General features: G+C 39.3%; 2 protein-coding genes across 12 annotated transcripts in view; one reads left to right on the top strand and one right to left on the bottom strand.

The window, feature by feature from the left end:
- Positions 1–721: 721 nt before the first annotated feature.
- On the bottom strand, positions 722–23,115 carry pygma (phosphorylase, glycogen, muscle A). Of its 4 annotated transcripts, none has more exons than XM_046038894.1 (23): positions 22,830–23,115; positions 20,012–20,102; positions 15,803–15,929; positions 12,133–12,410; positions 10,128–10,229; positions 9,922–10,000; positions 9,691–9,794; positions 9,310–9,441; positions 9,092–9,203; positions 8,929–9,011; positions 7,468–7,611; positions 7,153–7,245; positions 6,796–6,942; positions 4,418–4,581; positions 4,115–4,229; positions 3,920–4,021; positions 3,402–3,549; positions 3,197–3,255; positions 2,950–3,091; positions 2,566–2,773; positions 1,370–1,504; positions 1,040–1,106; positions 722–884 (listed from the first exon to the last, which is right to left on the bottom strand). In XM_046038894.1, the coding sequence occupies exons 4-23, from the start codon at positions 12,373–12,375 to the stop codon at positions 735–737; spliced, it is 2,529 nt and encodes an 842-aa protein (XP_045894850.1). In that variant the 5' UTR covers positions 12,376–12,410; positions 15,803–15,929; positions 20,012–20,102; positions 22,830–23,115; the 3' UTR covers positions 722–734. The 4 variants fall into 4 exon arrangements, with proteins under 4 accessions (XP_045894850.1, XP_045894852.1, XP_045894851.1 ...); XM_046038896.1 differs by having other exon boundaries at positions 22,841–23,115; XM_046038895.1 differs by lacking the exon at positions 15,803–15,929.
- Positions 22,759–23,623, top strand: part of nrxn2a (neurexin 2a) — a 135,624-nt gene continuing 134,759 nt past the window's right edge. For all 8 annotated transcript variants that reach the window (XM_046038891.1, XM_046038889.1, XM_046038888.1 and 5 more), the window contains exon 1: positions 22,759–23,166. The gene's annotated coding sequence lies outside the window, so the exon portion shown is untranslated. The remainder of the gene's footprint in view (positions 23,167–23,623) is intronic.

Below are 23,623 nucleotides of genomic sequence, written 5' to 3'. Positions count from 1 at the left end.
TCTAGGATCTCATCCGCTGCATTAACTGTCCTCCCAGTATGACGTTACAACTCCAGCTGAGGGTGTCCCTTCTGTGTTTGTTTGCAACATTGGCAAAATCAATCATTAACACCAAATAAAATTTACTCTTGATTATCATAATACAGTGGAAGGGTTTGTAGGCTATAATTCAAATGGCCATTGCTTGAGTAAAGATCCCAATAATTATTACCCAATAATAATTGTCTGTGCAAGGAAGTGCTTTATGTGCATATTTATTCTACCCTTCACTGTACTTGATAAAAATAATCTGGAAAAAGTCCCCCAGGCTTTCATGATATTTCAGATATTTTATTCAGAATGGGTCTGAGTGGAAATACAAGAGTTGTATTATATTATATATTTTTGAATAAAAAATGATCACCAATAAATTGACAAAGCCCACCACAAAGCTATTTAATCCACTTTACAGCAACCACTGTAAAACAGCCATTTCTGCATCCCTAATGTGAACTACAACAGTTTTATTACACTAGTCTGTAACCTGGATACTGTGAATTTGCAGATATGAAAAATGTAAACTTAGCCAGTCCAAGAGTTTGTGTTAATGCAGGAAGGATTTGATGCCAATCTCTGTGGACACAGGTTTGTGAGGGTTTTCACCAGACGCACGGTATCCACCATGTAGGTATTTAAGGCGTTTGTGTAGAGATGCAAGTGGGAGAAGTTGGGATGTCAGTTGTTGTGTGGACAGTTTATTCCTTGTCATCAGGGGCAGGGAGCTTCTCAAGCGTGGGCTCCATGCCCCAGATCTCACGAGCATACTGGGCAATAGTGCGATCGCTGGAGAACTTGCCAGATCCGGCAATGTTGTAGATCACCCTCTTGGTCCATTCCTTGGGGTTCTGATGTGAGGATGAAAATGATTGATAAGTGAGTAATAAAATAAGATAATTAGCCTCATTCCATAGTGGTGAAGCTCATAATATACCCATACTTACTAAAATCATACTACAAAGCATAAGATACCTTGATGAACAATTGATTTTAATAAACATACCTTGTAAAGAGCATTGACTTTCTCCTGGCATTTAATATAGTCTTCATAGTCAGCAAAGACCTTGAATCTGTGCAGACAATAATGCAATTACCTCAGTGATAAGGATGTATACAACAGATAGCACAATGTGAAAGTGTATGGTGTGTATGTGTGTGTGTGTGTGTGTGTGTGTGTGTTTTCAATACTAAAGGTTGGTGTGCATGCTAATGATTGTTTAGTTTTCTCTATTTACTGTTTTTTTGCACCAACATTCAAGTTTATACACGTTCTTATTTGTATGTGCGCATGCATGCGTGCGCCCCAGGCTGCGAGTGTTAGTTGTGTATTTACCTGTCATGATGCATCAGCATGTTGACGATTTCTTTAAACAGGTCCGGCTGCTTTGGGCTAAAGAAGCCTCCAGCAATCTGGTCAATAGCCTGTTTCAGCTCAGGGAGGCGGTTGTAGAACTCTTCAGCGTGGTATCTAAGCAGGACCGAAAAAAAAAACCAATATGCACATTCAGAAAAACAGAAACATGCGCTTGTTGCTGCAGGAACTGGCCTATTATTGAAGGAGTAGTAGTCCCTTCCTATAAAGGAGTAAAAAAACCTCAGCTGGTGAGGAAATATGATGAAGGTGAACAATTCTATTTTTTCTACACAGAACTGATGCCCTCTTCAACAGCCTTCATGTGGCCTCAGACTCTCCCATCATCCTGTCTTCACTTTCCTCTGATCATAAACAAACCATGTCAGGACTCAAGGGATGACATTAAGGGAAGTTAAGTGACCATTGTTTTTCAGCTGACCTGAACCCTACAGGTCTGATAACCAAAGCCAGGACAGAGAGGACGCCAATAAAATTTAAGTGACAATGGGCCAATTTATGACTCTCACTAATCCATCCTCATGAGGTTGTCTGGACTTCATCAGTAACCCATAAAGGGAACAAGGAACAAAATAAACCAGCTATGCAATTCCGAGTCAAATGTGCATTAATTGATATACCAAGTTTAATTAAGGCCACAGAGAAACAGCACTACCCCTCCTCCCCTCCAGCGCAACTTCACCAGCGATATTAACCCCCAGGTGAAAAAAATACTTGGGCGTGGTTGATCCTACAAGAGGCTACTAAAGATAATTTAGCATCAGATCAGGGAGGCGTTCCCTTCACTAACCTGCTCATGATGTGGAATTATAAATATTTCAGTCCTGCTTTGCCAAATCCCCTCTCAATTGCTGAAAGGTGTATAAAGGTAATTTCACTGGTCAATGCTAAAGTTATCCACTTATCTGAATAGACTGGTCCTCAGTTATTCATCGCTGTATTTACATTCATGACTGCATTTATCCATTCATTTGTGTGTCTAGTAGTTATTAGTTGTGTGTGAAATAAATGTTTGTGTATAAAGTCGTTGCTCTTTGTTTTCTGTAACTGTAAATTACCTCTGTGAAGTGATTTTATTGGCTGCAGAACAAAATATGTTTGTGGTAGAGATTTCATGTGGAAATACATGTTTGGACAGATCGGGGTTCATTCTTTACCCTTTCTTGTCTAGCGCATCAACATCATCCACCCTCATGCCGAAGATGAAAAAGTTTTCCTCGCCGGCCTCCTCGGCCATCTCAACGTTAGCTCCGTCCATCGTACCGATGGTTAGAGAGCCGTTCAGCATGAACTTCATGTTGCCGGTGCCGGAGGCCTCGGTGCCAGCTGTGGAGATCTGCTCTGACAGGTCCGCTGCGGGGATGGCTGAAAGATGACAGAAGTAGAGGTTTGATGGCTCTAATAAGCATTTTGTGTCTGTGTTTTATGCGGTGGATCAAACAAATCCCGACTGGGGACATCTGTAGAGGAGGAAATGACCAGGATGACGAGCATGAGAACAGATAGAAATACTGAGAATGGGGCAGTGATTTAGTAAGTACCTCTCTCTGCCAGTGTGACTCGGTAGTTCTCCAAAAAGATGACTTTGAGACGGTCTCCAACCACCGGATCGTTGTTGACCACCTCGCCAATAGCTGTGATCAGACGGATTATCATCTTGGCTGTGTGGTATCCAGGGGCAGCCTGCATGAAAGGAACAGTTAGAGAAATCGTGTGTGATGAATATAACCTGAGTTGTGAGGGCGAGTTTGCTTTTAAAGCCCAGTTTTATGCGGTTAAACGACAAACCTTTCCTCCAATCATGACAGTTCTTGGAGTCCACTGCTTGTTAGGCTCCTTTTTGATGCCTGATGCAAACAAATGAAGAGATTACAGGACTGTCTCTGTTTGCATTCAGCCAAATGATTTAAGCTCTGACGCACACAGAACTCATCTTAAAAATATTTGAATATGAGAAAATGGGTGGGTCAGAAGATTTTAAACATGTGCTTACGGTTGTAGTAGGTGATGATGTGCAGACAGTTGAGCAGCTGTCTCTTGTATTCGTGGATTCTCTTGACTTGAATGTCAAACATGGAGTTGGGGTTGATCTTCACCTTGTAGTGCTCCTCCAAGTGCACAGCAAACTTTAACTTGTTTTCCTGCGTTATCAAAACATCGACTTTACATATAGAACAAGTTCCACTTCCAGTTGTATGGTTATTTGTACATGCCATATAAAGACACATATAATACATAATAGCACAAACGGTTACAACAGAAAAAGACACAACAATATTAAGAATGAAAACGCATGTCAAGTGTCAATGGAAACACACACTTTCAAATAAATTTTGCTTATGTTGAATATGCGCCACTTCTCTCAGCATTTGTAATGTAATGTAATATTTGTCAGCTATAATAAAGCACTGTTCCCAACTATCCGTGTATCTTCCTCAACATAATAGTGCTGATTCCAAATTGACACAATAACTGCGAAGTTGAGGTGAAATAATACATTCATCACTTCACCTGCTTCACTTTTGCAACATCACGAATGAAAGCCTCGTCGTTCACAAACTTGCGGAGAGCCTGCAGCTGATCGAGGTCACGGATGAAGTCCTCACCAATTCTCTGTTAACAAAAAAGTGAAAAAGAGTCAATGAACGGTATTTCTGTTTCCAATGTGGTTTGTGTGATATATGTGTGTGTTAAAACAAAACCAACCTCAGCGATGACCTCAGCCAGCCCCGGGTTGCACATAACCAGCCAGCGGCGAGGAGTGATGCCGTTGGTCTTGTTTTGGAACTTATGTGGCTCCATTTCATAGAAGTCCTTGAAACTGTGGGCAGAGCGAAGCATCACACTGATCAGAACAGATGATGCAGCAATCCATGAAATCAAAAAGGCTGGGGATTTATTAACAGGTAGGCCTACTACATATACTACACACACTACGTACTATGAAGTTACCTATGGTTTACCACTATGAAGTATTACAGGAAGTTAGTGTTTATTTTAGGGACATACACAGTAGCTTTGAGGATGTCAGAGTGTATCTGGGCCACACCGTTGACAGCATGGGAACCCACAATGCACAAATGGGCCATGTTGATTCTTTTCTGTCCACCTTCCTCAATGAGGGACATACGGCACAGACGACCATTATCACCAGGATACCTAGCAGCAACTCTCTACAAAGTTAAAAAGAACATGGGACAAAAAATAACTTGTAGGTCATATATGTATTACTAATATTCTATCATCACGCATATAAAGTAGGTCAACATAGCTATTCTAAAATAACAACAATTTTCCAGCGAAGGGCCATTTCAATCAGTATGTAAGTAGATAAATAAAATATTTCTCCTACCATTCAGCAACTAGGTGAGCCATGTAACACGATTCTTAATTCATGATTGACTGAGCTTTGACATTACTTTCACTAACTTGTACCCAGTGTCCAACCAGTTAGATAAAGGAACAGAGAGAGATTCTATTGCAAGACTTTATAACTGTATTGGTACCCTGCACGTGCAGAGTGAGGTGCAATGGGTGCTTGAGCACCTGCCCTTTTGCCCTTTGATGCCCAAGTGCCCTTTTGTCAATAACAAATTTAATTAATTAATTAATTTTAAAATTTGTAAAGGTCCTTTTGTGAAGGCCTGCCGAATCAAACTATTAGGAAAATTAATTAATAATAATTTCGCAGTAAATAAAATGACCCGCATTATGACCTTTCACCTGATGACCTCATCCGTGACGAGCCCTCCCGTTCAGACACCGTTAGTGATTCAGCGGCTCTGACTACCCTGCGATTCCGCCGGTAAGAGGGGTTTGCCTAAATGTGCTTGTTGTGGGTTGTTGGATGTATTTTACAAGAAAGAGTCAAAGAGAGCAGCAGAATAGTTTTATATTGCTGTGTGTCGCCTGTAGAAGTAACTTTAGCTGCCGACTAACACTGTGCCGACAGCTAACGTTGCTTCTGCACACAGATAAACAAAGGTGCTCTGTTCACTTCGTTCTTGCTGTTTGAGGCAGAAAAGTTTCACGGGCATCGCAAGGTATTGTATTTTTTATGTAATTTGACTAAAAACCTTTCACTTGAACTAGGATTATTACAGTAGCTTATAACGTAGTGTACCTTAAAATAATTATCACATTGGTAAAACAGGTTTATTACTTATTCCTGTGAATTATAGCTTACTTATCAGCCCTTTTTAAAACGATCATTTAAATCAGAACAGTATTTGAACAGATTTAATAGCAAACCTATTATATGATCTAAATAACTGGAAATACATGTAATAATGTCAGTGTCAATATAAAATAAATAATATTCCTGACATCAAGGTAAAGAGTGAAGATAAAATGGCTCTGTATAGATTTCAGACAACGGTATGAAATGTTAATGTGAAAGGTAAATGCTGCTCTGTCATGGTTATTATGGGCCAACAGAATCAACACACACACATCTTTTTAGATTTATGATTAGACATATAGTCAATCAAAATCCAAATATATCTCAGATTCACAATGCAATATATAAAATCATTATCACAATATTGCCTGCACACACTCACACACACACACACACACACACACACACACACACACACCTCTGTCTATAGATTTGTGTCACTCTTACCCCTGCCTTGGCTGATCTAAGCCTTTCTCCCAGTACTGTTTCCTTTCCAGATTATTTCCCACACTTTTTTGAACCTGGTATCTTATTTCCTCTACCTGCAGCTCTCGGTGCGCAGCAGTCTCTGTGAGCATCTCCCTCTTATTTTCTCTTAGCAGCCAGCCTTGGCAGCAGCTGCAGCACTACAGCAGGTCAGTCATAGTGAGCCGGTCCCAAATACTGTCAGCAATCTTTGCATCTTGTCATGGTCACATATTTGTTTAATTATCTAATATATATCCTTTGTTTGTTATAATAAATCTAGTCACAGATCACCTCCAGTAGTATCAGCAGCAACAGCAGCAGCATCACCAGCAACCTCTCAACAGCAACTGTTCCCTGTAAGTTATGTCAGCCCACCATGTTTTAAAGCTAGAGCTGGGTATTCCCTGTGTTTCTTTTTCAAAACTGTCACAGCATTTGTTGATGTATCGATACAGAAGCATCTGTATACGCATATAATCAAGGAATACATAACAATATATTTCTGTATTTATATTTTGAGAACAACCCTATTTAAATCCTTGTTCCATGTGCCCCTTTTATGCTTTGAGCACCTGCCATTCCAAAGGTCTCTGCACAGCCCTGATTGGTACTTTACCACAGGGAACTTTAACAGTGTGTACATCCTCTGTTACATAAAGTAAGAGGAGCAATAGGTCCATTGTGTGTGCAACATACATGTAAATGAAAATGATAACATGTTGCAATGAGCAGTAATCACCTCCAGGTGGCGACGGTTGATCTCATAGATAATTTCTAGGTGACGAGGCAGCAGATAAGCAAAGAGGTCGACCGGCCAGCGCTCCAGAGCTTCAGGCAGGACGGTGTGATTGGTGTAGGCACAGGTGCGCACACAGATGTCCCAGGCCTAGGGCCATAAGACAGAAAAAAATAAGGGACTTGAGAAACATTGTAAATAATCACTTTATGCCAGATTATTTCTGTGGTTTATTAACTACACTAGAATGGTGATGTCCCGATTCTTAAACACTACAATAGGTTCTTAATTTGAAAAATAAAACTTTGAAAGCTATGAAAAGTTAAATTCTGCTGTTATGTCAGGTTTGCTCTTCCTCACCTTTTCCCAGCCAAGTTTCTCTTCATCAACCAGAACCCTCATCAGCTCAGGAATTGCCATGGCTGGGTGAGTGTCATTCAGCTGGATGGCAACCTGAATATGCAGAACATTATTAAATGTCAATACAGAATTAGAATATGCCACAAAGTCCTTTGTAGATACTGTTCATTTCAACTATTCTCACAAGATACAATAAAACCCACCTACAACCTGTTCAACACACTGACAGGCAATTTAATGAAAGCACAGAGAGCACATCAGGGGGAAATCTTTTCATTTTTGACAGAAACTATTTTGTTGAGTTTTTTGCTTCACCTTGTCAGGCAGTTTGCTGAAGTCTGTGCGAGCAATCTCCCTGGAGCCAAACTTAGAGACCTTGAAACGACGGATGATGTCTTGCAGGGTGGCAGATACCACAAAGTATTCCTGTTTCAGACGGAGCTCCTTTCCTTCAAAGAACTGAGGATAAAGACACATATTTGTCTGTTTCTGTTCTGCAGGCAAACATGAATGGCTTTTTTTCTTTCTTTTCACATAGCCTTTTGCATATTAGTGATTGGTATTCAATCATGGACAGCTAAAATACTTTCACTTCAATAAAAGAATTACCCAAACCTCAAAGAGAAAGTGGTAGCACAGCTGCAGTTACTCTATATCTAAAATCTGCAGTGTAATTATAATGCAATTATGTTTGTCATTTTACCGTGACATCCAACACCAATATATAATATACGGTTGTATGCTAATGTAAGTGTATTACATCTGTACATACATTGTGTAAATATAGTAAATATACAGGTTTGGTTAATTATCTGGGATATTTATGGAAGCTGAATTCAGTGGTCAGTGTTTGAACCAGAGCATTGTTAAGAATTCAGATGTTTTCTAATTTTTTCTTCTTCTGAAAAGTAATTTATGTTTAATTTCACATTTATTAAGCCACAAAAAATCAAAGTATGCACCAATGTTTTGTTATCAGTTGTAACAAAGTGGATTTTGCCTTTAAAAAGATCCCCTTAATAGAAAAAAGATGAGGAAATATCTTTGTCTATTTGCAGTTATGGCATAGTTGCAGTTATTGCAAAGAAACTCTAAAGCTGATTATTTTCATAATGCATTTACCTCAGCGGTCATTGTTTTATAGGTAATAGCAATTTCATTTATAACTATTTTTAGTTGCTCAGTGTGTGAGTGTCAGGATTGCTACTCAGTTCGTTTGTTGTAATTCTATTCTGTTCTATTCTATTCATCTATTACTTGTTCCAGCGCTTCTATTTTGTTAATAGAAACACATAACATGATAGAGCAGCAGTGTAACACTAACTTAACTAATTCAAACAAAGCTGGAATGTCAGGTCCACCACCATTTCTGCTCTCACTTGCACAGATATAAATTATCAGACCTGACATGAGTTATAGCTTGGGCTAGATGGTTATCTCCCAAATCCTCCTTCTTGAACCTTCAGGGAGTCCGCACATGGTGGTCAGCTCTTCCGTCAGCTATAAAAGACAGCTTCAGAGGACGCTCAAAGACCGCACAGTGGCTCTAGTCTAGCTGAAGACAAAGGACACCAGTTGGGGTCCTAATTATGGAAATCCATCTCTTAGCTGAGTTAGATAAGCCCTCCAGTCACGCAAGAGCCATACAGTCCCCAGCTCCTATAACATTCAACATTCGGCTATGTCCTCTAATCCAGGTTAACGTGTGCATGGGCTCAGCCATCTTATGAGCACAGTCCTGCAGGATTAAAAGGTAATATAGTTATATTTTCTTACATTGTCGTTAGGATACAGCACACGGGAGATGTTCTCAGCCAAGTTTCTGTCCAAAACCGCCTGAATGTAGCCACCAACATTGACTATAAGGGAAAAAAAGATTTCATTCATTCTCTCACAGCTGTTGCATGCTTTGAATCTTTGATCTCTGCCAGATACGTACAGTCTTTAAGGTTAAACTCGCAGGGTGCCTTCGCAGACCACAGCCTCATGGTGTTGACAATGTTGTTTCTGTAGCCAGGGACAGGGGTGTCATATGGCAGAGCCAGCACGACCTGCCAATACCATCACAGGAAGAGACAGACATTTGAAATAGATAAAGTCTCAGAAAACATCTTTCTTTTATTATTCATGTTCATTAACTTTAAATCATTTCCTCACCTGAGTGTCTACCCATTTGACGCCATCGGGGTGATGCTCGGTCTTGCCATAGAAGTGCACTGGACGCATGTACTCAGGACGCGCCTTCTCCCAGGGGTTGCCATAGCGCAGCCAATCGTCAGCCTCCTCAACCTGGATAATGACATACATTTATATTGAGGGAAAAAACACACATTACAGTAGCTTAGTAGCGTCTGAGCTGATCCAGACACAGAAACTTAACATCAGGTCATGATAATGATAAATGAAACTTATCCACCCGGTGATTTAAGAAGAAACACTCGCAGCTAATCTTGATCACCAAAACAAGAATATCAACTTTTTTTACTCATAAAGCTCATCTTTACATATCAATTAAGATGAAAGTCGATCATTTCTAACCTGCCAGCCATTGACAATTTTCTGATTGAAGATACCAAATTCATAGCGAATACCGTAACCATAGGCAGCCAGACCCAGTGAAGCCATGGAGTCCAGGAAACAGGCTGAAAACCGGAGAAAGCACATGAAAAAACATCAACGTTTGGCTGGCACTTTTGCTTTGTTTAAGTATGTCAACATGGGTAAAAACTCTTTGAATTGATCGAATCTGAAGGGTGACAAGATGCTCACCGGCAAGGCGACCCAGGCCACCATTTCCCAAACCAGCATCTTCCTCCATGTCCTCCAGTTCCTCCATGTCAAGACCCAACTACAGTGGATAACAGAGCACAGCATGGACTGTCATTTTGAGATGTTGACCCTTTTTCTTTTTCACAATAGTTAGAAAAGGACAATACACACTTCTAAAATGAATAAATAAAGCATCTTTTTCACACCTGGTACGTGGCCTCATCACAGGCGTTCTCCAGAGCGAGGTTCACCATGGTGTTTTGGAGGGTGCGGCCCATGTAGAACTCAAGGGAGATGTAGTACACACGCTACAATTTGGCAAGAAGGGGAGTAATAATCAACTGAATGAATATCCATTCTTATGACCACTAACAGTGATATTTTAGTGTCATATGTTTAGGGTTACAGAAAGGTCTCCACAGAAGCATAATGGGTTCTTACAACAACAACAAAAAAAACATAAATTATATGCCAAATAATGTCACAATGACATCAACCCCAAGCTGTCAAAGAAATCTTAACGTTTCATTATTTAGTTTCATGGTTGGGGGTGCATAAAAATGTGCCACCTGAGCCTGTGTTTAGCCTTTGCCATTTAGGTGTTTTTTTTCTCCTCTGGCATGGGAGGAGCGGACACAGGCTGAGGAGGAAAGGCAGAGGGGAAGAGACAGGACAAGGGACTGGGGAACAGATTGCTTTGGGTGTTACATAACACCAACATTTTGGCCCTGGCAAAAATAGCTCCTGTAGAGGTCACGGTAAAGGTCAGCCTGAGCCTGATACCCTTTCATTGTGGAGTGTCTGGAGTGATCACATGGATGCGTAAATATCGTATCACTGTGTAGCTAACAGATTCTCTTGAATTATATATGACTGCATCTTCCAAATCTTATCTGACTTCAAGCCTTGTTTCATCTTGTGCTGATTAGCTATGTTTTTTCCCCCAATCATGCATATGAGCAATGTGAAAAATGAATCTTGTTGGAGAAGTTGATCTTACATGCAGCACAAAACTCTAGACTGAGCTTGAATGTCCTCCCTCCTTCTGGTTTCTGTTTAGACCTTTAAAGGATTCACCTTTGACCTTTTTGTCTAGAACACAGGAACAGGGTGCCACAGTTGGGAGGTCAGATGGTTTCTGAGTTAGAGGTTGCAGTTTAAAACTAGTTTAATGTGAAAAGTAAATGTCTCCCTATACTGAAATTATTATGTAAGGGCTTTTACACTTAAGTTACAGAACAATAACTCTGCAGAATTAGCCAAGGTGTGCAGGGAAAATGTCTTCCCATGTCAAGAAAAGAAAAATAATCCCCTGTATTGAGTAGAGTTAATAATGATTTTGTGAGGGTCATTTTTCCCCGCAGAGTAAATGGAATTGTGGCCGATCTTCCACTCTGCTTCTGAACCCTCCATTGTAATTACATGCAATTTTGTGTGACATTTTTAAGGAATAGTGTGGAGTTGTTTGCAATTTTGCTGTTTCATTCGAGTGACGCCAGCATCCTATTGTTCTTTTAAGGTTCTTTCTGTATTTGTTAGTTAAAAACACTGCAATTACTGAGATGTAGCTTTTCGGATGATGCTTATATATGAACTCTGATGCCCTCGGAGGCATGTGCTCACATGACACAAGGCTATGTGCATTATGGTCAGACAGGAAGGGAAGAGAAGGTCATGGAGAGGTTTAGTGTTTCAACACACTATAAGAAGAATACCAGCAGAGTGCTAAGTTGCCCCGGTGAAGTTTAAATGTCATGACTTGACATTACACTGACACCAGGCTTTTGAACATACAGTTGAAGAATATAAAGCCCCTGCTGTAATGAAAATAAGTCATGGCTTTTGTTATTGCATGAAACAGTGTAAGATTTGGGTTATGGCACAGAATGTTAATGAAAATACTGACCACTGTGTACCGGACAGGCAGTTAGCTCACAATGCAACAGACTTTTATAAATATCCTGAAGATGGGAACCAGTTGTTAGATCAAATATAGCTGCCAGTATACCCCTTGTGCATGCAGTAAACTATGATAGAGTCCTAGATGTATAATTATAATTTTCTTTATCGCAAATACAAGATGCTGTTCATGCCATTATCATCAGTAAATATAGCAAGAAATTTATTTGTCAGTTAATTAATAAATGTCTATATTCAAGGACATTCACATGTAAGTCTTGTGGCTTTGGTGTTGTTGTGACTTGAACTTACTTTGGGGTCTTTCTCATAGTAGTGCTGCTGGGTTCTGATCCACCTGCCAATCAAGTGGTCCCGCACAGTGTGGGCAAGAGCAAAGTAGTAATCCCTTCTGGTCGCCACATTTCTGTCTTTGACCAGCGTAAAGTGGAGATGTCTGTTGAAATTTTGCTTCAGTTCTGCAACGTTTTCAATGCCGGCGAGGCCTCGCACTGAAATCTGTTTCCTTCTATCATGGTCAGACAAGGGTTTAGACATGGCGGCAAAGAAAGCAGCACCTCAGGGCTCTGAATCTGGAAGAATGTAAACAGTAAGACAGCAGCAGGTGCACACCACCAGGCCCAGAGACACAGCAAGAGAGGCACCCACCCCACAGGCTCAGGTTCAGCATTTTAAAGGCACAACTATGAATATTAAGTAGAGGGTGGAGCAGATTGTATATATTATGTAAAGGGTGGGGCGTAATGTTGAGGATTGAGGTTGTAACTTTTTAATTATGTGACACAAGAATATCTAAATGACCCATTGGCTCAAAGACAAGATTGGCAGAGGAAAACAACTTAATTTGCAGTATAACAAGGTTGAATAAGGGTCCATCTACTTTTCAGTTCTCTTAATAGATTTACACTAGTCAAAACCAATAACTCACTGATCATTTCCAGTCAAGAATCTGAATCTTCCTATTTTAAAAAGTGGGAAAATATATTTTCTGTTTGAATTCCCTGTCATGATTGTATCGTAATATGTATACAGGATGAATGTGACATTCACAGTGCTGACAACCTACAATGATTTTAGCGATCCAGAATTATGAAATAAGGATATTCTCTTATATTTCACAACACATTAGAACTCCAGTGCCCAGTGTAAAGCATTGTCTGATATTGTCGAAGAGACAAATGCTGGTGATAATTTCTGGCAGCTACAATGGCTAACTTTTTTTTCTCCCCACAGTTGGCAGGAGTGCCGTGGCCAGCAGATGCTAACAGCATATCACATTTTTTGAAAATATCTTATGTATAATGTGTTATGTATAAGAAATATTTAACACTTTTGGGCACAGTAACCTCAACAACACCACTACTATAATGTACTGTATTGTAATGTACCAAGTTCACTCCAATGAGTCTTAATAATTTCATATTTTTCTCTGACATTCGGTTAGTTTATAAAAAACATCCACAGCTTGGTCCTGCCCTCTTTTAAGCACTTCATTAAGCTCTACTCTGAGAACAACAGCAGAATTACAAGGACCTCAACTGAGGGTGACTGTGTCCTCCCCTAAACATCTACAGACTTTGCACTGTGTATGGATAACAGAGAATAGGGAATGTAATCATCAATTCTAATCTCATGAATAGTCATTAACTAATCAAACAACCAGAAATGTTTTGTAAATACCATGTGCATCCTGTGACAATGTACATAGTGCACAGTATTTTGTAATGTTTGTATGTAATCTGCATGTTGTCTGTATTTTCCCATGGACTGGGAATAAAAATAAGATTTTTGTTATATCTCTGTATAATGCATCCGATTTCAAGAACTGAAAATTATGTTTATTAGCCTATACATGGTCCCTTTTTTAAAGCACTGCAAAGTGTGCTAATTGTCACATTGTAGGGTGTTACTATAATTTTTCGTCATTAGAGGGAACTTACAGGACATACTTTATTTTAGCAATCCACTCTGCAGACACTGGATCAGAACTCATTTGTACCTTGGCCTGCTCTTAAACTCAAATAGCAGTACTGCAATATATAACATTTTCATGTTACTGTATTACTTCACACGTACTGTAAGCAGTGAGACTGTACAGTAAGTAAACCAGTGATCCAGATCCTGTGTAGATCACATCTGTTCAAGAGCCTGGAGCAGTAACAGTCACAAAATCAGCTGCACCAGAGCTACTACAACTATTTTCAGTTATCACTCTAGCGAGCCAAACTATCATGAAGTCTTGCCCTCCTATAAATAGTAACTCTGACCCAGTCCCAAAGGCCATGATATTTGAAAGGCATATCTTGTTAATGTCAGCAAGAGCCGGCAGACAGGACTAGTATATTAGTATGAGTTGGACCACAGTAAAAAGGGGAACGAAGTGTTTGCTGTGCTGTTCTCAGGCAGTATTGCATGCTTATCATTATCTTGCTAAGGGAGGTTTCTGTCTTTGGACTGAAATTGGTTAAAAGCTCGATGAAAGAGTGACTTTAGCGTCAAGATGTACTGGATTGAGCTGCACTTTGATTAAATGTTGAGAGGAAAAGTACTGGTAGTAAAATTCAAAATCACTTTCTAACCATTTGCCACTCTGTTGCATGACTGGACAAGATGCAAAACCATAAAATAAAAAAAAAACTGTCAAACACCACAACAGTAGAACAGCTGCTAAATGGAAACTAAATTGCAGGTGGTAGTTGAAGTAGTTGGCAGCGCTTCATGACCATTTCTGCATCATTTGAAGAACTTACACAGTATATGAATGCTTTCTTCACCATTTCCTGTTATGTTCCTTTTAATGTTCCTGCATGCCAAATGACCCCCAGAACAGAGGAAGCATCACACAACAGATGACAGAGATTGAAGCTGGCGTGCCCCCGATTTGTCCATTATGATGAGCAAATTATGTTCTTACATGTCTACTGGCTGTTCTGTCAAATGGTATATCAAGCACATCAAGACCACGCAGAATGTAGTCACTGCCTAGAAACTGTAAACAACAACAACAACAACAACAACAATATTCTTGATGTGAAGGCAAATTTTCAACAATGACTGGATTGTTAAGACAGTCTTGCTGCTAAACTAGGTCCATGTGCCGGCATAGCGTGACATGGATTTTTTAAAGTAATCTCTTTATCAACACATCTGCCAGTTTTTCTGTCTGTCTGTCTTTTCAGCTCACGGTTATTTACAATCTCTCCATCATTTAATCATGAATGTTTAATTAATTTCAACTTTAATTTTACGCCCTAGAGAATATTAAGTCAATTAACTGTGATGTTAATAAATGCTCTGATTGGCCAAAAGTAACCACTGTCACTTATTAAGGTGCCTGTGTTAAGGGTGTAAAAGGCAAGAAAGATCAATGTAGGCTCCTGAAAACTGTGATTTATGTGGCAATTTATGGGTTCTTGCTTTTTCCTTGTCTTTATAGGGCCTGCTGTCTTTTTCAGACCACAAACAATAGATACACAATATGTGGGGAAAAAAGAGAGACTTGATCTACACTATGTGTGCAGGCGCAGCAGGGAGTAAAATAGAAAAAGAGCCTTTATGTTGATAACTCTGTGTTGACATTTCAGATTTGGTGTGGAATTTAACACGAGTTTCCAAATATTTAATCATTTTCATAGCAAGCAGGGAGGGGTTTTTAGCTCTGATTGTCTGCTGCCATCAGCGCTAGTTCGAGTTTGGTGGGCATGTATGTGAGTTTTTAAAACAAATTTTAAAATATGTATTGGGTACATTATCTATTAGTCAGATCTGTTTTTTGGTTTTGCTCAGCCACAGCTCTGGCACTGGACAACAAAAGCTAGGGAGAGTTCTGTTTTTTTCAATGCTTTACTCTTCAAAATATGAGGCTGACATTACAGCATAACACTTCACACAGTCGAAAAATGCATTTGAAAGCTGTCACACAGAATAATGTGTTACATTTGCAGGTGCAATCTATGTCTCATACCTCCATGTCCTAAACATCATGTTGCACTGCATCCCTTTCATAAGCATTCGATTTTTCACTGATGCTTTCTTCTTCTTTTTTTTCTCTCTCTGGTATTCTTGCATTTGGCTTGCTGGTGAATGCAGCTCTTTCCAGGTGAAAGAAAGGAATTCATTTTTTATTTCCACAACATCAGGATTCAGGAGTCATAGGATTGACTCCAGAGGAAGCAAGCATGAAACAAATAGAAATGAGACTTGTCAGAATCTTTTGCAACAAAAGAAGTTGTTAAGGATGAGTTCAACTGAGGTTTCATCAGTTCAACACAGTAACAAACTAATAGGTAGAACAGGGCCTGGGTTCAGGGTAAACTTGCCAACACAGTCAGAAGACTGACTGAATACAGTCAGAAGGATATTCAGACTGCGTGACAGTGCCAGTTAATTGTTTTTCACTTGTCTATTCAACATAAACACACTGCTGCAGCCCACACATACATATACAGTACAGCAGCTAAGCAACCAAATAATTACATCTCAAGTTAATCTGGCTCTCTTTTAGTCTCTCTATTGCCTCATTCACACATTGACTCCCAGACATCCACATTTTTACACATAGTATGTGGTTGGGATATCAGTTTGTTCTCCCTTGGCTGACGAGAATGAGCATCTTTGTTTACATCTCACCAAAAGTTATGGCTTAAGGTATCACACCTACTACCTGGCACACAGTCGTTTTTGCACAATGCTGCAGCAAGCAATTGTTACCAGGCCTCTGTGTTTTCTCATTATAATGTATTGCATTTAATTAAGTCACATAGTTAAAAATGTGTTGTACATAACTGTAAAATCTGAACTTGTTCAATTAATTTTCATACACCGTGAAATCAAGCATCTCCAGTTTCCTTGCAATGATTTCTAACACTGACAGACAAGATAAGTATTATTGAGGGTTTTTGTGTGTGTGTGTTTGTGTGTAATACAATTGTATCTCTGATAGTGGAAAAGGGCATTTAATTGCATCCACACTGAACATTTCAGTTGTGTGGAGTTAAAAGGGTGTTGCAGAATACTAATCATCTGATTTGCATTGCATTTCCTGCTGGCAATGAATCACGGCGGGTGGGTTCATGGGGACACTGTTAAGTTGCAGTGTTTTACTCAGGTCAAATGCTTCATTTTGTCTGTCTGTGAACCTGTCAACATGAGGCCAACACAGGAGGAATACTGTCACCTGGTGGTACATCTGGTGATGTCACACTTAAAAACGACCAGCGCTGCTGTGCGGTAAGCAGACTGGAGAGGAACAAACAGCACTAGCAACTGCACCCATGAGGAGTGAGCACTCAACCGATTTTACACATTAAGTTCAGTTTTCTCATCACAACAAGTTCTACTTAGCCTGTGAAAACAAATGTCTAATTTCTTTTAAGGGCTCTGGAGGAGCTTAAATTTGAAGAACTGGAGATGTGTAATGAAATACTCTACTGAATTGCATTATAGGAAGTGCAGGATACTGTGTTTTTTTTTATCTTAACCCATCCTAGAGACTAAAATCATCCAGAATATCTGCTAACACCTGTGTGGGTGTGCAGGGCCATTAGTGCATCACCGACATAGTCCACCAGTAGCAGACGGTACCAAAACATTTAAAATATAAGCTACAACACTGGGGCTGGTTCTAACACATTTTATTTGATATTGTTTATTTATTCAACTATTTTCAAATCTTGTAATACATATTTTGTTCTGCTCAATAGGCCCTTTTCACAGCAGACATTTTGACTAGTCATAGAAGGAATGACGCACGTGTTATTAAAAACATTAATAATGGCTCTATTCTTTTCAAGTGTCTCAGTAAACCCTGACAGTGTGACAGTGAGCCAGCATGCACAATTCTAGGACCTTGAAATTGAAGCAGCTAAATGGAATTCAGCCACTGTTAATTTTTATTATTTGCAATTGTGCTTTTCCTACTGGGAAATGTCAAATTGTTTTCAGTGAAAAAAGGCATTTTGATTTTCTGTGTTTATTTGTCTTTGATGAAGTCATATCACATAACATCACACTATATATTTCCAATGCAATGAGATGACTCTGTTCTATTACTGTTATGACTTTTCAACAAACATGGAAACAAAGGTTCGGACATAAAATAATTTATGATTACTATGCCATATTTTTTTAGATAGTAACATTATAGTTATAGTATAAATGTTGTACATTAGCATTCAAATTTCACCTACTCTACAAATCCAACACAAACATAAATTACAGATTCCTCATCAATATTCTTTCCGTGTTTGCCCATTAAACATATTACACACTACTGCAAAACATTTTATAAAAACACAGTTTAGCTTTTAGTCAGGGTACTCTCAGACCTTGTTTACTTACACCAAACTTCTGCTGACTGTATGCTGTCTGATTTGTTTTGAATATGAACTGCTTGATTGCACTGAGCAAACTGCTTGAACGAAACAGCAGAAGGTATCAGAGGAACTGCACAAGCCACAGGAATGTTTTGAGCTGGTGGACAAGTGTTCTTCAGATCAAAAGAATAACTTGCAGTTTGGTGCTGAATCCCAGAGAGCACATTCAATAACACGAGTGCTTTACAAAAGTCCTGAGGGTTTTCTCATAATACAGATGTTGCTCGATATTTTATTGCAATTGTGGATGTATCTCTCTGCACAGATGGGCACCTCTATTTCCTCATGGAAGTCGCAGAGCTTCACTCTGCCTTAGACCAGAACAAAAATCAATAATTGCCTTAGACAGGTCTCTAAAACACGCATGCAACTGCAAAAATACCACTGATGTTCACAATAAAAGTTTGTATTACACAAAGGGGAAGGGCAAAATTATAACAGCTGGGTGAATAAAAATGATTGTGATTTAGTGAATTAAAGTAAAGCACACTTTTCTGCCCAATTTGTATTATCTTTGTACTTGTTGATGTTTTATTACACACTAGTTCTACTTTGCAGGTTCTGTTTAAAAAAACAACACATCACCTACTGCAAAAGGCCTCATATTAAACTAAAACTACATGAATGCAGCTCTGTGTAGCTTACATGCAAACATCAGCATGCTAACATGCTGACATTTTGGAGGTAGAATTTTTAATGTTCAACACCTTAGCATAGCATGTTAGCATGCTAGTATTTGCTAATTAGCACTAAAAGCCATATACGGCAGAGGCTGATAGGAATGTTTGGAAGTTGAAATTTTGACCTCCAAAAGGAGAAAAGTGAGGTGATCAACAAAGTTATCAATGTAATTATAGGAAACATAAATACGTGTAGCAAATCTAAGCCAGTCTGGACCAAAGTGGCGGGCAGCCCAACAGACCAAAAGACTCTCTCACTGACATAGCCATCCATAGTTCACATTGCTAGTGTGGCGAAAAATGGGGTGACAGATGGCCAGAAATGACGGAAACTGCCTCACTTTTACATAAAGATAAGAGACAAAAACATAAGAGTATAATTCATGCAAAGTCACATGTGCTTCTGAATACATCCACATTAACACACACTCTAAAAAATAAAACATTGGGTCAACAAAAAAAAATATGTTAACGTTTTCCACTAGAATTTTTAAGTTTAGACTGCTGGCAGAATTACATTAATTCAAAGCAATGTTTTGAGTATGGTGAATTACCTTTTAGGCCACAATAAAACACATTTCTAAGTAACATGAACTTAACAACTGTCATGAATTTAACATGAATCCAAGTATTTAAGTTGATCCGACATATTGTTTTAAGTTAGGTCAAGAAGCTTTTTTTGGCCACAATAAAACAAATTTCTAAGTAACATGAACTTAATAATTAAGTTGATCTCTGCAAGAGTTAAGTTGTGTGTTAGCGAGTTATCTTTAGTATTTCTTCTCATCTGACTCATAGTCTAATCATGTCTAGCTACTTGTAGTTTATAAACGTAGCTAGCCTACATGCTAACCGGAGCGGTGGCTAATGGATAATCCCATATTAAGTTAGCTTGCCAAGATGTTTTCCCTGGCTGCCTGGCCACCTATTACTCCCGAATTTAAGCATACTCAATCAGTGACAGGCTACTAGCTAACTTTACCTGAGCACACAGACTGTACTATCAACACTGCTCAAATTTCAGAGTAAGGACTTCCAGATTTCGATATTCGGTTAGGCTATCACCAACAGAATCCTGAGCGAATGCAAATATGTGTAATTAAGCATAAAATTACTTACCATTCAACACATTACGCTTCAATGAGGTCCAGCTGTAGCCCTGTGGTCACTCATCTGCCTTGAACATGCCCGCACATGCAAGAGAGGGAAACTGTGGGCCGTTTAAACGTCAACAAATTGTATTTTATGTTAACAGAACTTAAAATTCAATTATTTTTTGATCAACTGAAAATTTTAAACTCTGATAAGTCATGATAGTATATTGAATCAATAGGCATAATTTGTGTGTCATCCAAGCTCAATAAAATAACAATTACAAGTAAAAAGTATCTCAGAACTTGATTTTTTATTTCACAACAATATATATATATATATTTATTGTTATATTATGTAATGACTAAAGGTCCCCTGAATTAGTTTTTAGAGTGCAGGATGTCACCTATTTGCTCAGTGTGTTTGCAACATTTATACGTGCATCATGCTATATGTGTGATGATTAAAATGTAGTTACGACAAAGTTATTTACAGCTTAACACTGTGAAGAAGCTTAAGCATCAAAAGTGTGGAACTGATTCTATTTCTCTTTTAGACTCTATTAACAATTAGCTGAGAGAGAAAACATTTGAAATGGTAACAGACCTCAAACCTCTACTACAAAACATGTACTGCATAACATGTTTTAGTCAAACAATGTACTCTGCACTACAGAGCCAATAGTCACAACTAAATATTGTACAGATATTGAAATGCATGATGCCTGAGAAGAGGAGCTGAAGGAAAGATAAGGTGACAACAGGACAGGAAATTCTTAACCACTCGACCTCTTTACTAAGTAGCAGCAGCAAACTATACATTGACATTTAACCTCTAAAATGTGTATGTACTTTATTCTTCAAAGGAGGGTTTGAAACAACCAGCCCTCTGATGAGGACATTGTTTGGATTTCAGTGCACCATCTCTGCTATGTGACTGGCAGGCAGATGTGTTGTGGTGATTTGTGGACATGTTTTCAGTTCAGGAATTGCCTTCGGGTTGGTTTCTTGTATTTCTTGATTTACAGATTTTTGTTTTTTATATAATATTTAGATTTTTGTCTTTAATACCAGTATAGGAAAATACACATTTACTGTTTATTACAATACTTGGTACATAAATTATGCAGGTTTTTGAACACATGCCATGCAAAAATCAAGACAAAGCATTATTTTCTATTATATTTGAATTAACATACATTACTAAATTCCCATGAGTGTTAAATTATAAACACTGGTAGTGTTGATTTTTAAGCAGTGAGGATTTTGAAATGTAGCCGTAAAACTCCATTTACACAATGAGACTGAATTGTTTTGCAGGCAAAAACATTTCAGAACATACATTATTGATACGTCATCCTCAGATTAAAGATTGCTTTGATTTGATCTCCCTTGCAAGTAAGGCTTAGACCCACACCGGTTCACCGTAACAGGCTTTTAGGGGTTTGTGAGTCAACGGTCACTGTTAAGTTTGAAATGTTTCTCTGACTGTCTTTTACCACAACGACCCAGTCATTTTACAGTTCTGAGTCCAAACTAAACATAGAAAAACCCTTGGTTATTAAGCTAGAACTATCTTCCAAAGCATATATTCCACGCCATGACCAGGTTAAAAGCTGTGTGTTCTCAGCACCAGACTTTTATCCATCCTGTCTTTACATCCTGAAATCTTTCCTATTTATTTCTGCATTTTCATCCAGAACATCTTATCATTTCATCTTTTTAAAATTTGTTTCTATTATTCCTTTTGTGTTTTAAATGTTTTAGTTGCATGCGTTACATAAACCCCTGTGACTATTTTTTGTGAATGAAATGTACTAGATACAGTAAAAAAATTTCACTTGCTTCGTAAATAATTTAGGGTTTAATTGTACATTACAAGAATAATAAATGTTAGGGGATGTTTTGGACAGCCTTTACACAATTTTTCTGGTCCTAATTGTTTTTTACATCCTAACTCCACTACTTTTTGTTTCATTTCAACCAAAAATACAAAACTTTTATTAATATTTTCACTTACAGTTCCTCCTTGCTTTTATTGCGATGGGGGAGCCCCAGGGGTGGCTGGAGCACTTAAAGTTTCTGTTTTTGTAACACTGTGTAACTAGGGGCCACTACAAACAGCAGAAATTTCAATTAGGCTACAATTAATTCACTTAGGCCACTGTACCTACCTGCTGCTGGGATGATGGCAGCTAGAGACATGTAACTCCTTTGTTATTATTTTGGAGGATATTCTATTAAACTCATCCCAAAAAAAATCTCAATTAGACCAGCTGAATGTGGCAGGCTACCACAGGGAATGACATGTGGGTTTGTTGTGTTAGGCTACATGATGAAACAAAGATGGCAACCAGGTGAGTAAGCTGCGGAGAGACACCTTGTGAAACAGGTTGAAATTTCAATTCACTGCACAACGGGCAATACCAGTCATTAAAGATTAATGAATTTGTCTTCAAAAGCGTGGAGAGGTCGTCGTTTTTTTAACAGCATCTGCAGCTGCTGCTAAAGCCTGCATAGTGCACTGCTAAAGGACACTTCGGCAGCATGAAGAGGAGTGTAGGGTGGGGTTGATGATGGGGGCTTGAACCTCTGTCTCCCTGTTATTCCGCTTTAGGTCGCCAGGCTCACTAGCATTTAAATAGGATGCCACTCCTTTGTTGAGATCTAATATGATAGCCTACTTGGGGGTGGCAAATAAAAATGCACCTGCTTTACTACCACAGGTTATGAGTCTGTGGTTAACGGGCGTTTAATACTCCATGGCAACGCTGCTGTTAGTTTGATGGGGAGCAGGATTGGTCAACAGCAGCTGACCGCGCCCTCAACCCATATAAGCTACCTACCAAACTATTACCATCAAGTGTCGGGGGAATGACGGCTCTGCTGCTGCTGCCGCTGCTGCTGCTGCTCTTGGTGCGGCGGAGGAGAGAAAGCATCTTTGTCTGTACGGAGGAGCTCCGGGCTTCCCTGCCTGCTTGCCTTCATCGACACAGCAGCATCTAAAGATAAGAATCCTTTCTGAAGACAGAGGTCGTACATTCATCTGCCGCATCCATCTCTGCTCAATTTTGGATTTGTCTTCTTTTTTTCCCCTTTCCCCCGCCGCTCTTTTGTGCCTGGCTGGAATAATCAAACCCCCTTCTGCTGTCTCCATGTGTCGAATCGCTGGGTGATGCACAGGTAAATGACACCGCACACCTCCTACACAGAAACGACCTTAGGCACGGCGGTAATTAGCTTTTAAAGCGTGCTGCAGTAGAGAGCCACAAGATAAGCCTTGGCGTAGCCTATGTGTGTGTTTTTCAATGTCAGTGGTGCCCGAATTGTTTGTATTTCCAATTCGGGGATGTTGTGCTGCTGCTCGCCACTTATTGACACTTCTGCTGGGGTGTCTTTTGGAGATTCCACTCAGTGTAGCCAGAGATCATCAGCTTTCAAACCAACCATCTTTATTATCAGTGTTCGCAGTCAGTTGAGAGGGCTGGAGGAGAGGTATGGTGTCTAAATTCAACACGGTTGCGGATGAGGTCGCTTAATTGCGTGCCGGAAGACATGTCCTGTGGTTGGGCTACAGCACATGCAGCGGCTTTTCCTTTGACTAAAGGTTGCAGCCCCAGCACAAACATAGAAACGAGCT

Source organism: Micropterus dolomieu, linkage group LG23 (assembly GCF_021292245.1).
Source record: "Micropterus dolomieu isolate WLL.071019.BEF.003 ecotype Adirondacks linkage group LG23, ASM2129224v1, whole genome shotgun sequence".
Lineage (NCBI taxonomy): Eukaryota > Metazoa > Chordata > Actinopteri > Centrarchiformes > Centrarchidae > Micropterus > Micropterus dolomieu.
The sequence above is the reverse complement of the archived record's forward strand: the minus strand, read 5'-3'. Positions and strand labels throughout refer to the sequence as shown.

Bases quoted from the DNA above. Each gene is read 5' to 3' on its own strand.
- pygma (XM_046038894.1), bottom strand. From the start codon at position 12,375: ATGTCTAAACCCTTGTCTGACCATGATAGAAGGAAACAGATTTCAGTG. The intron at 6,943-7,152 runs GTGAGGAAGAGC...TTATGGCCCTAG, and splicing joins AGAAACTTGGCTGGGAAAAG to GCCTGGGACATCTGTGTGCG. The intron at 4,230-4,417 runs GTATGTCCCTAA...CTCTGCCCACAG, and splicing joins GACATCCTCAAAGCTACTGT to TTTCAAGGACTTCTATGAAA.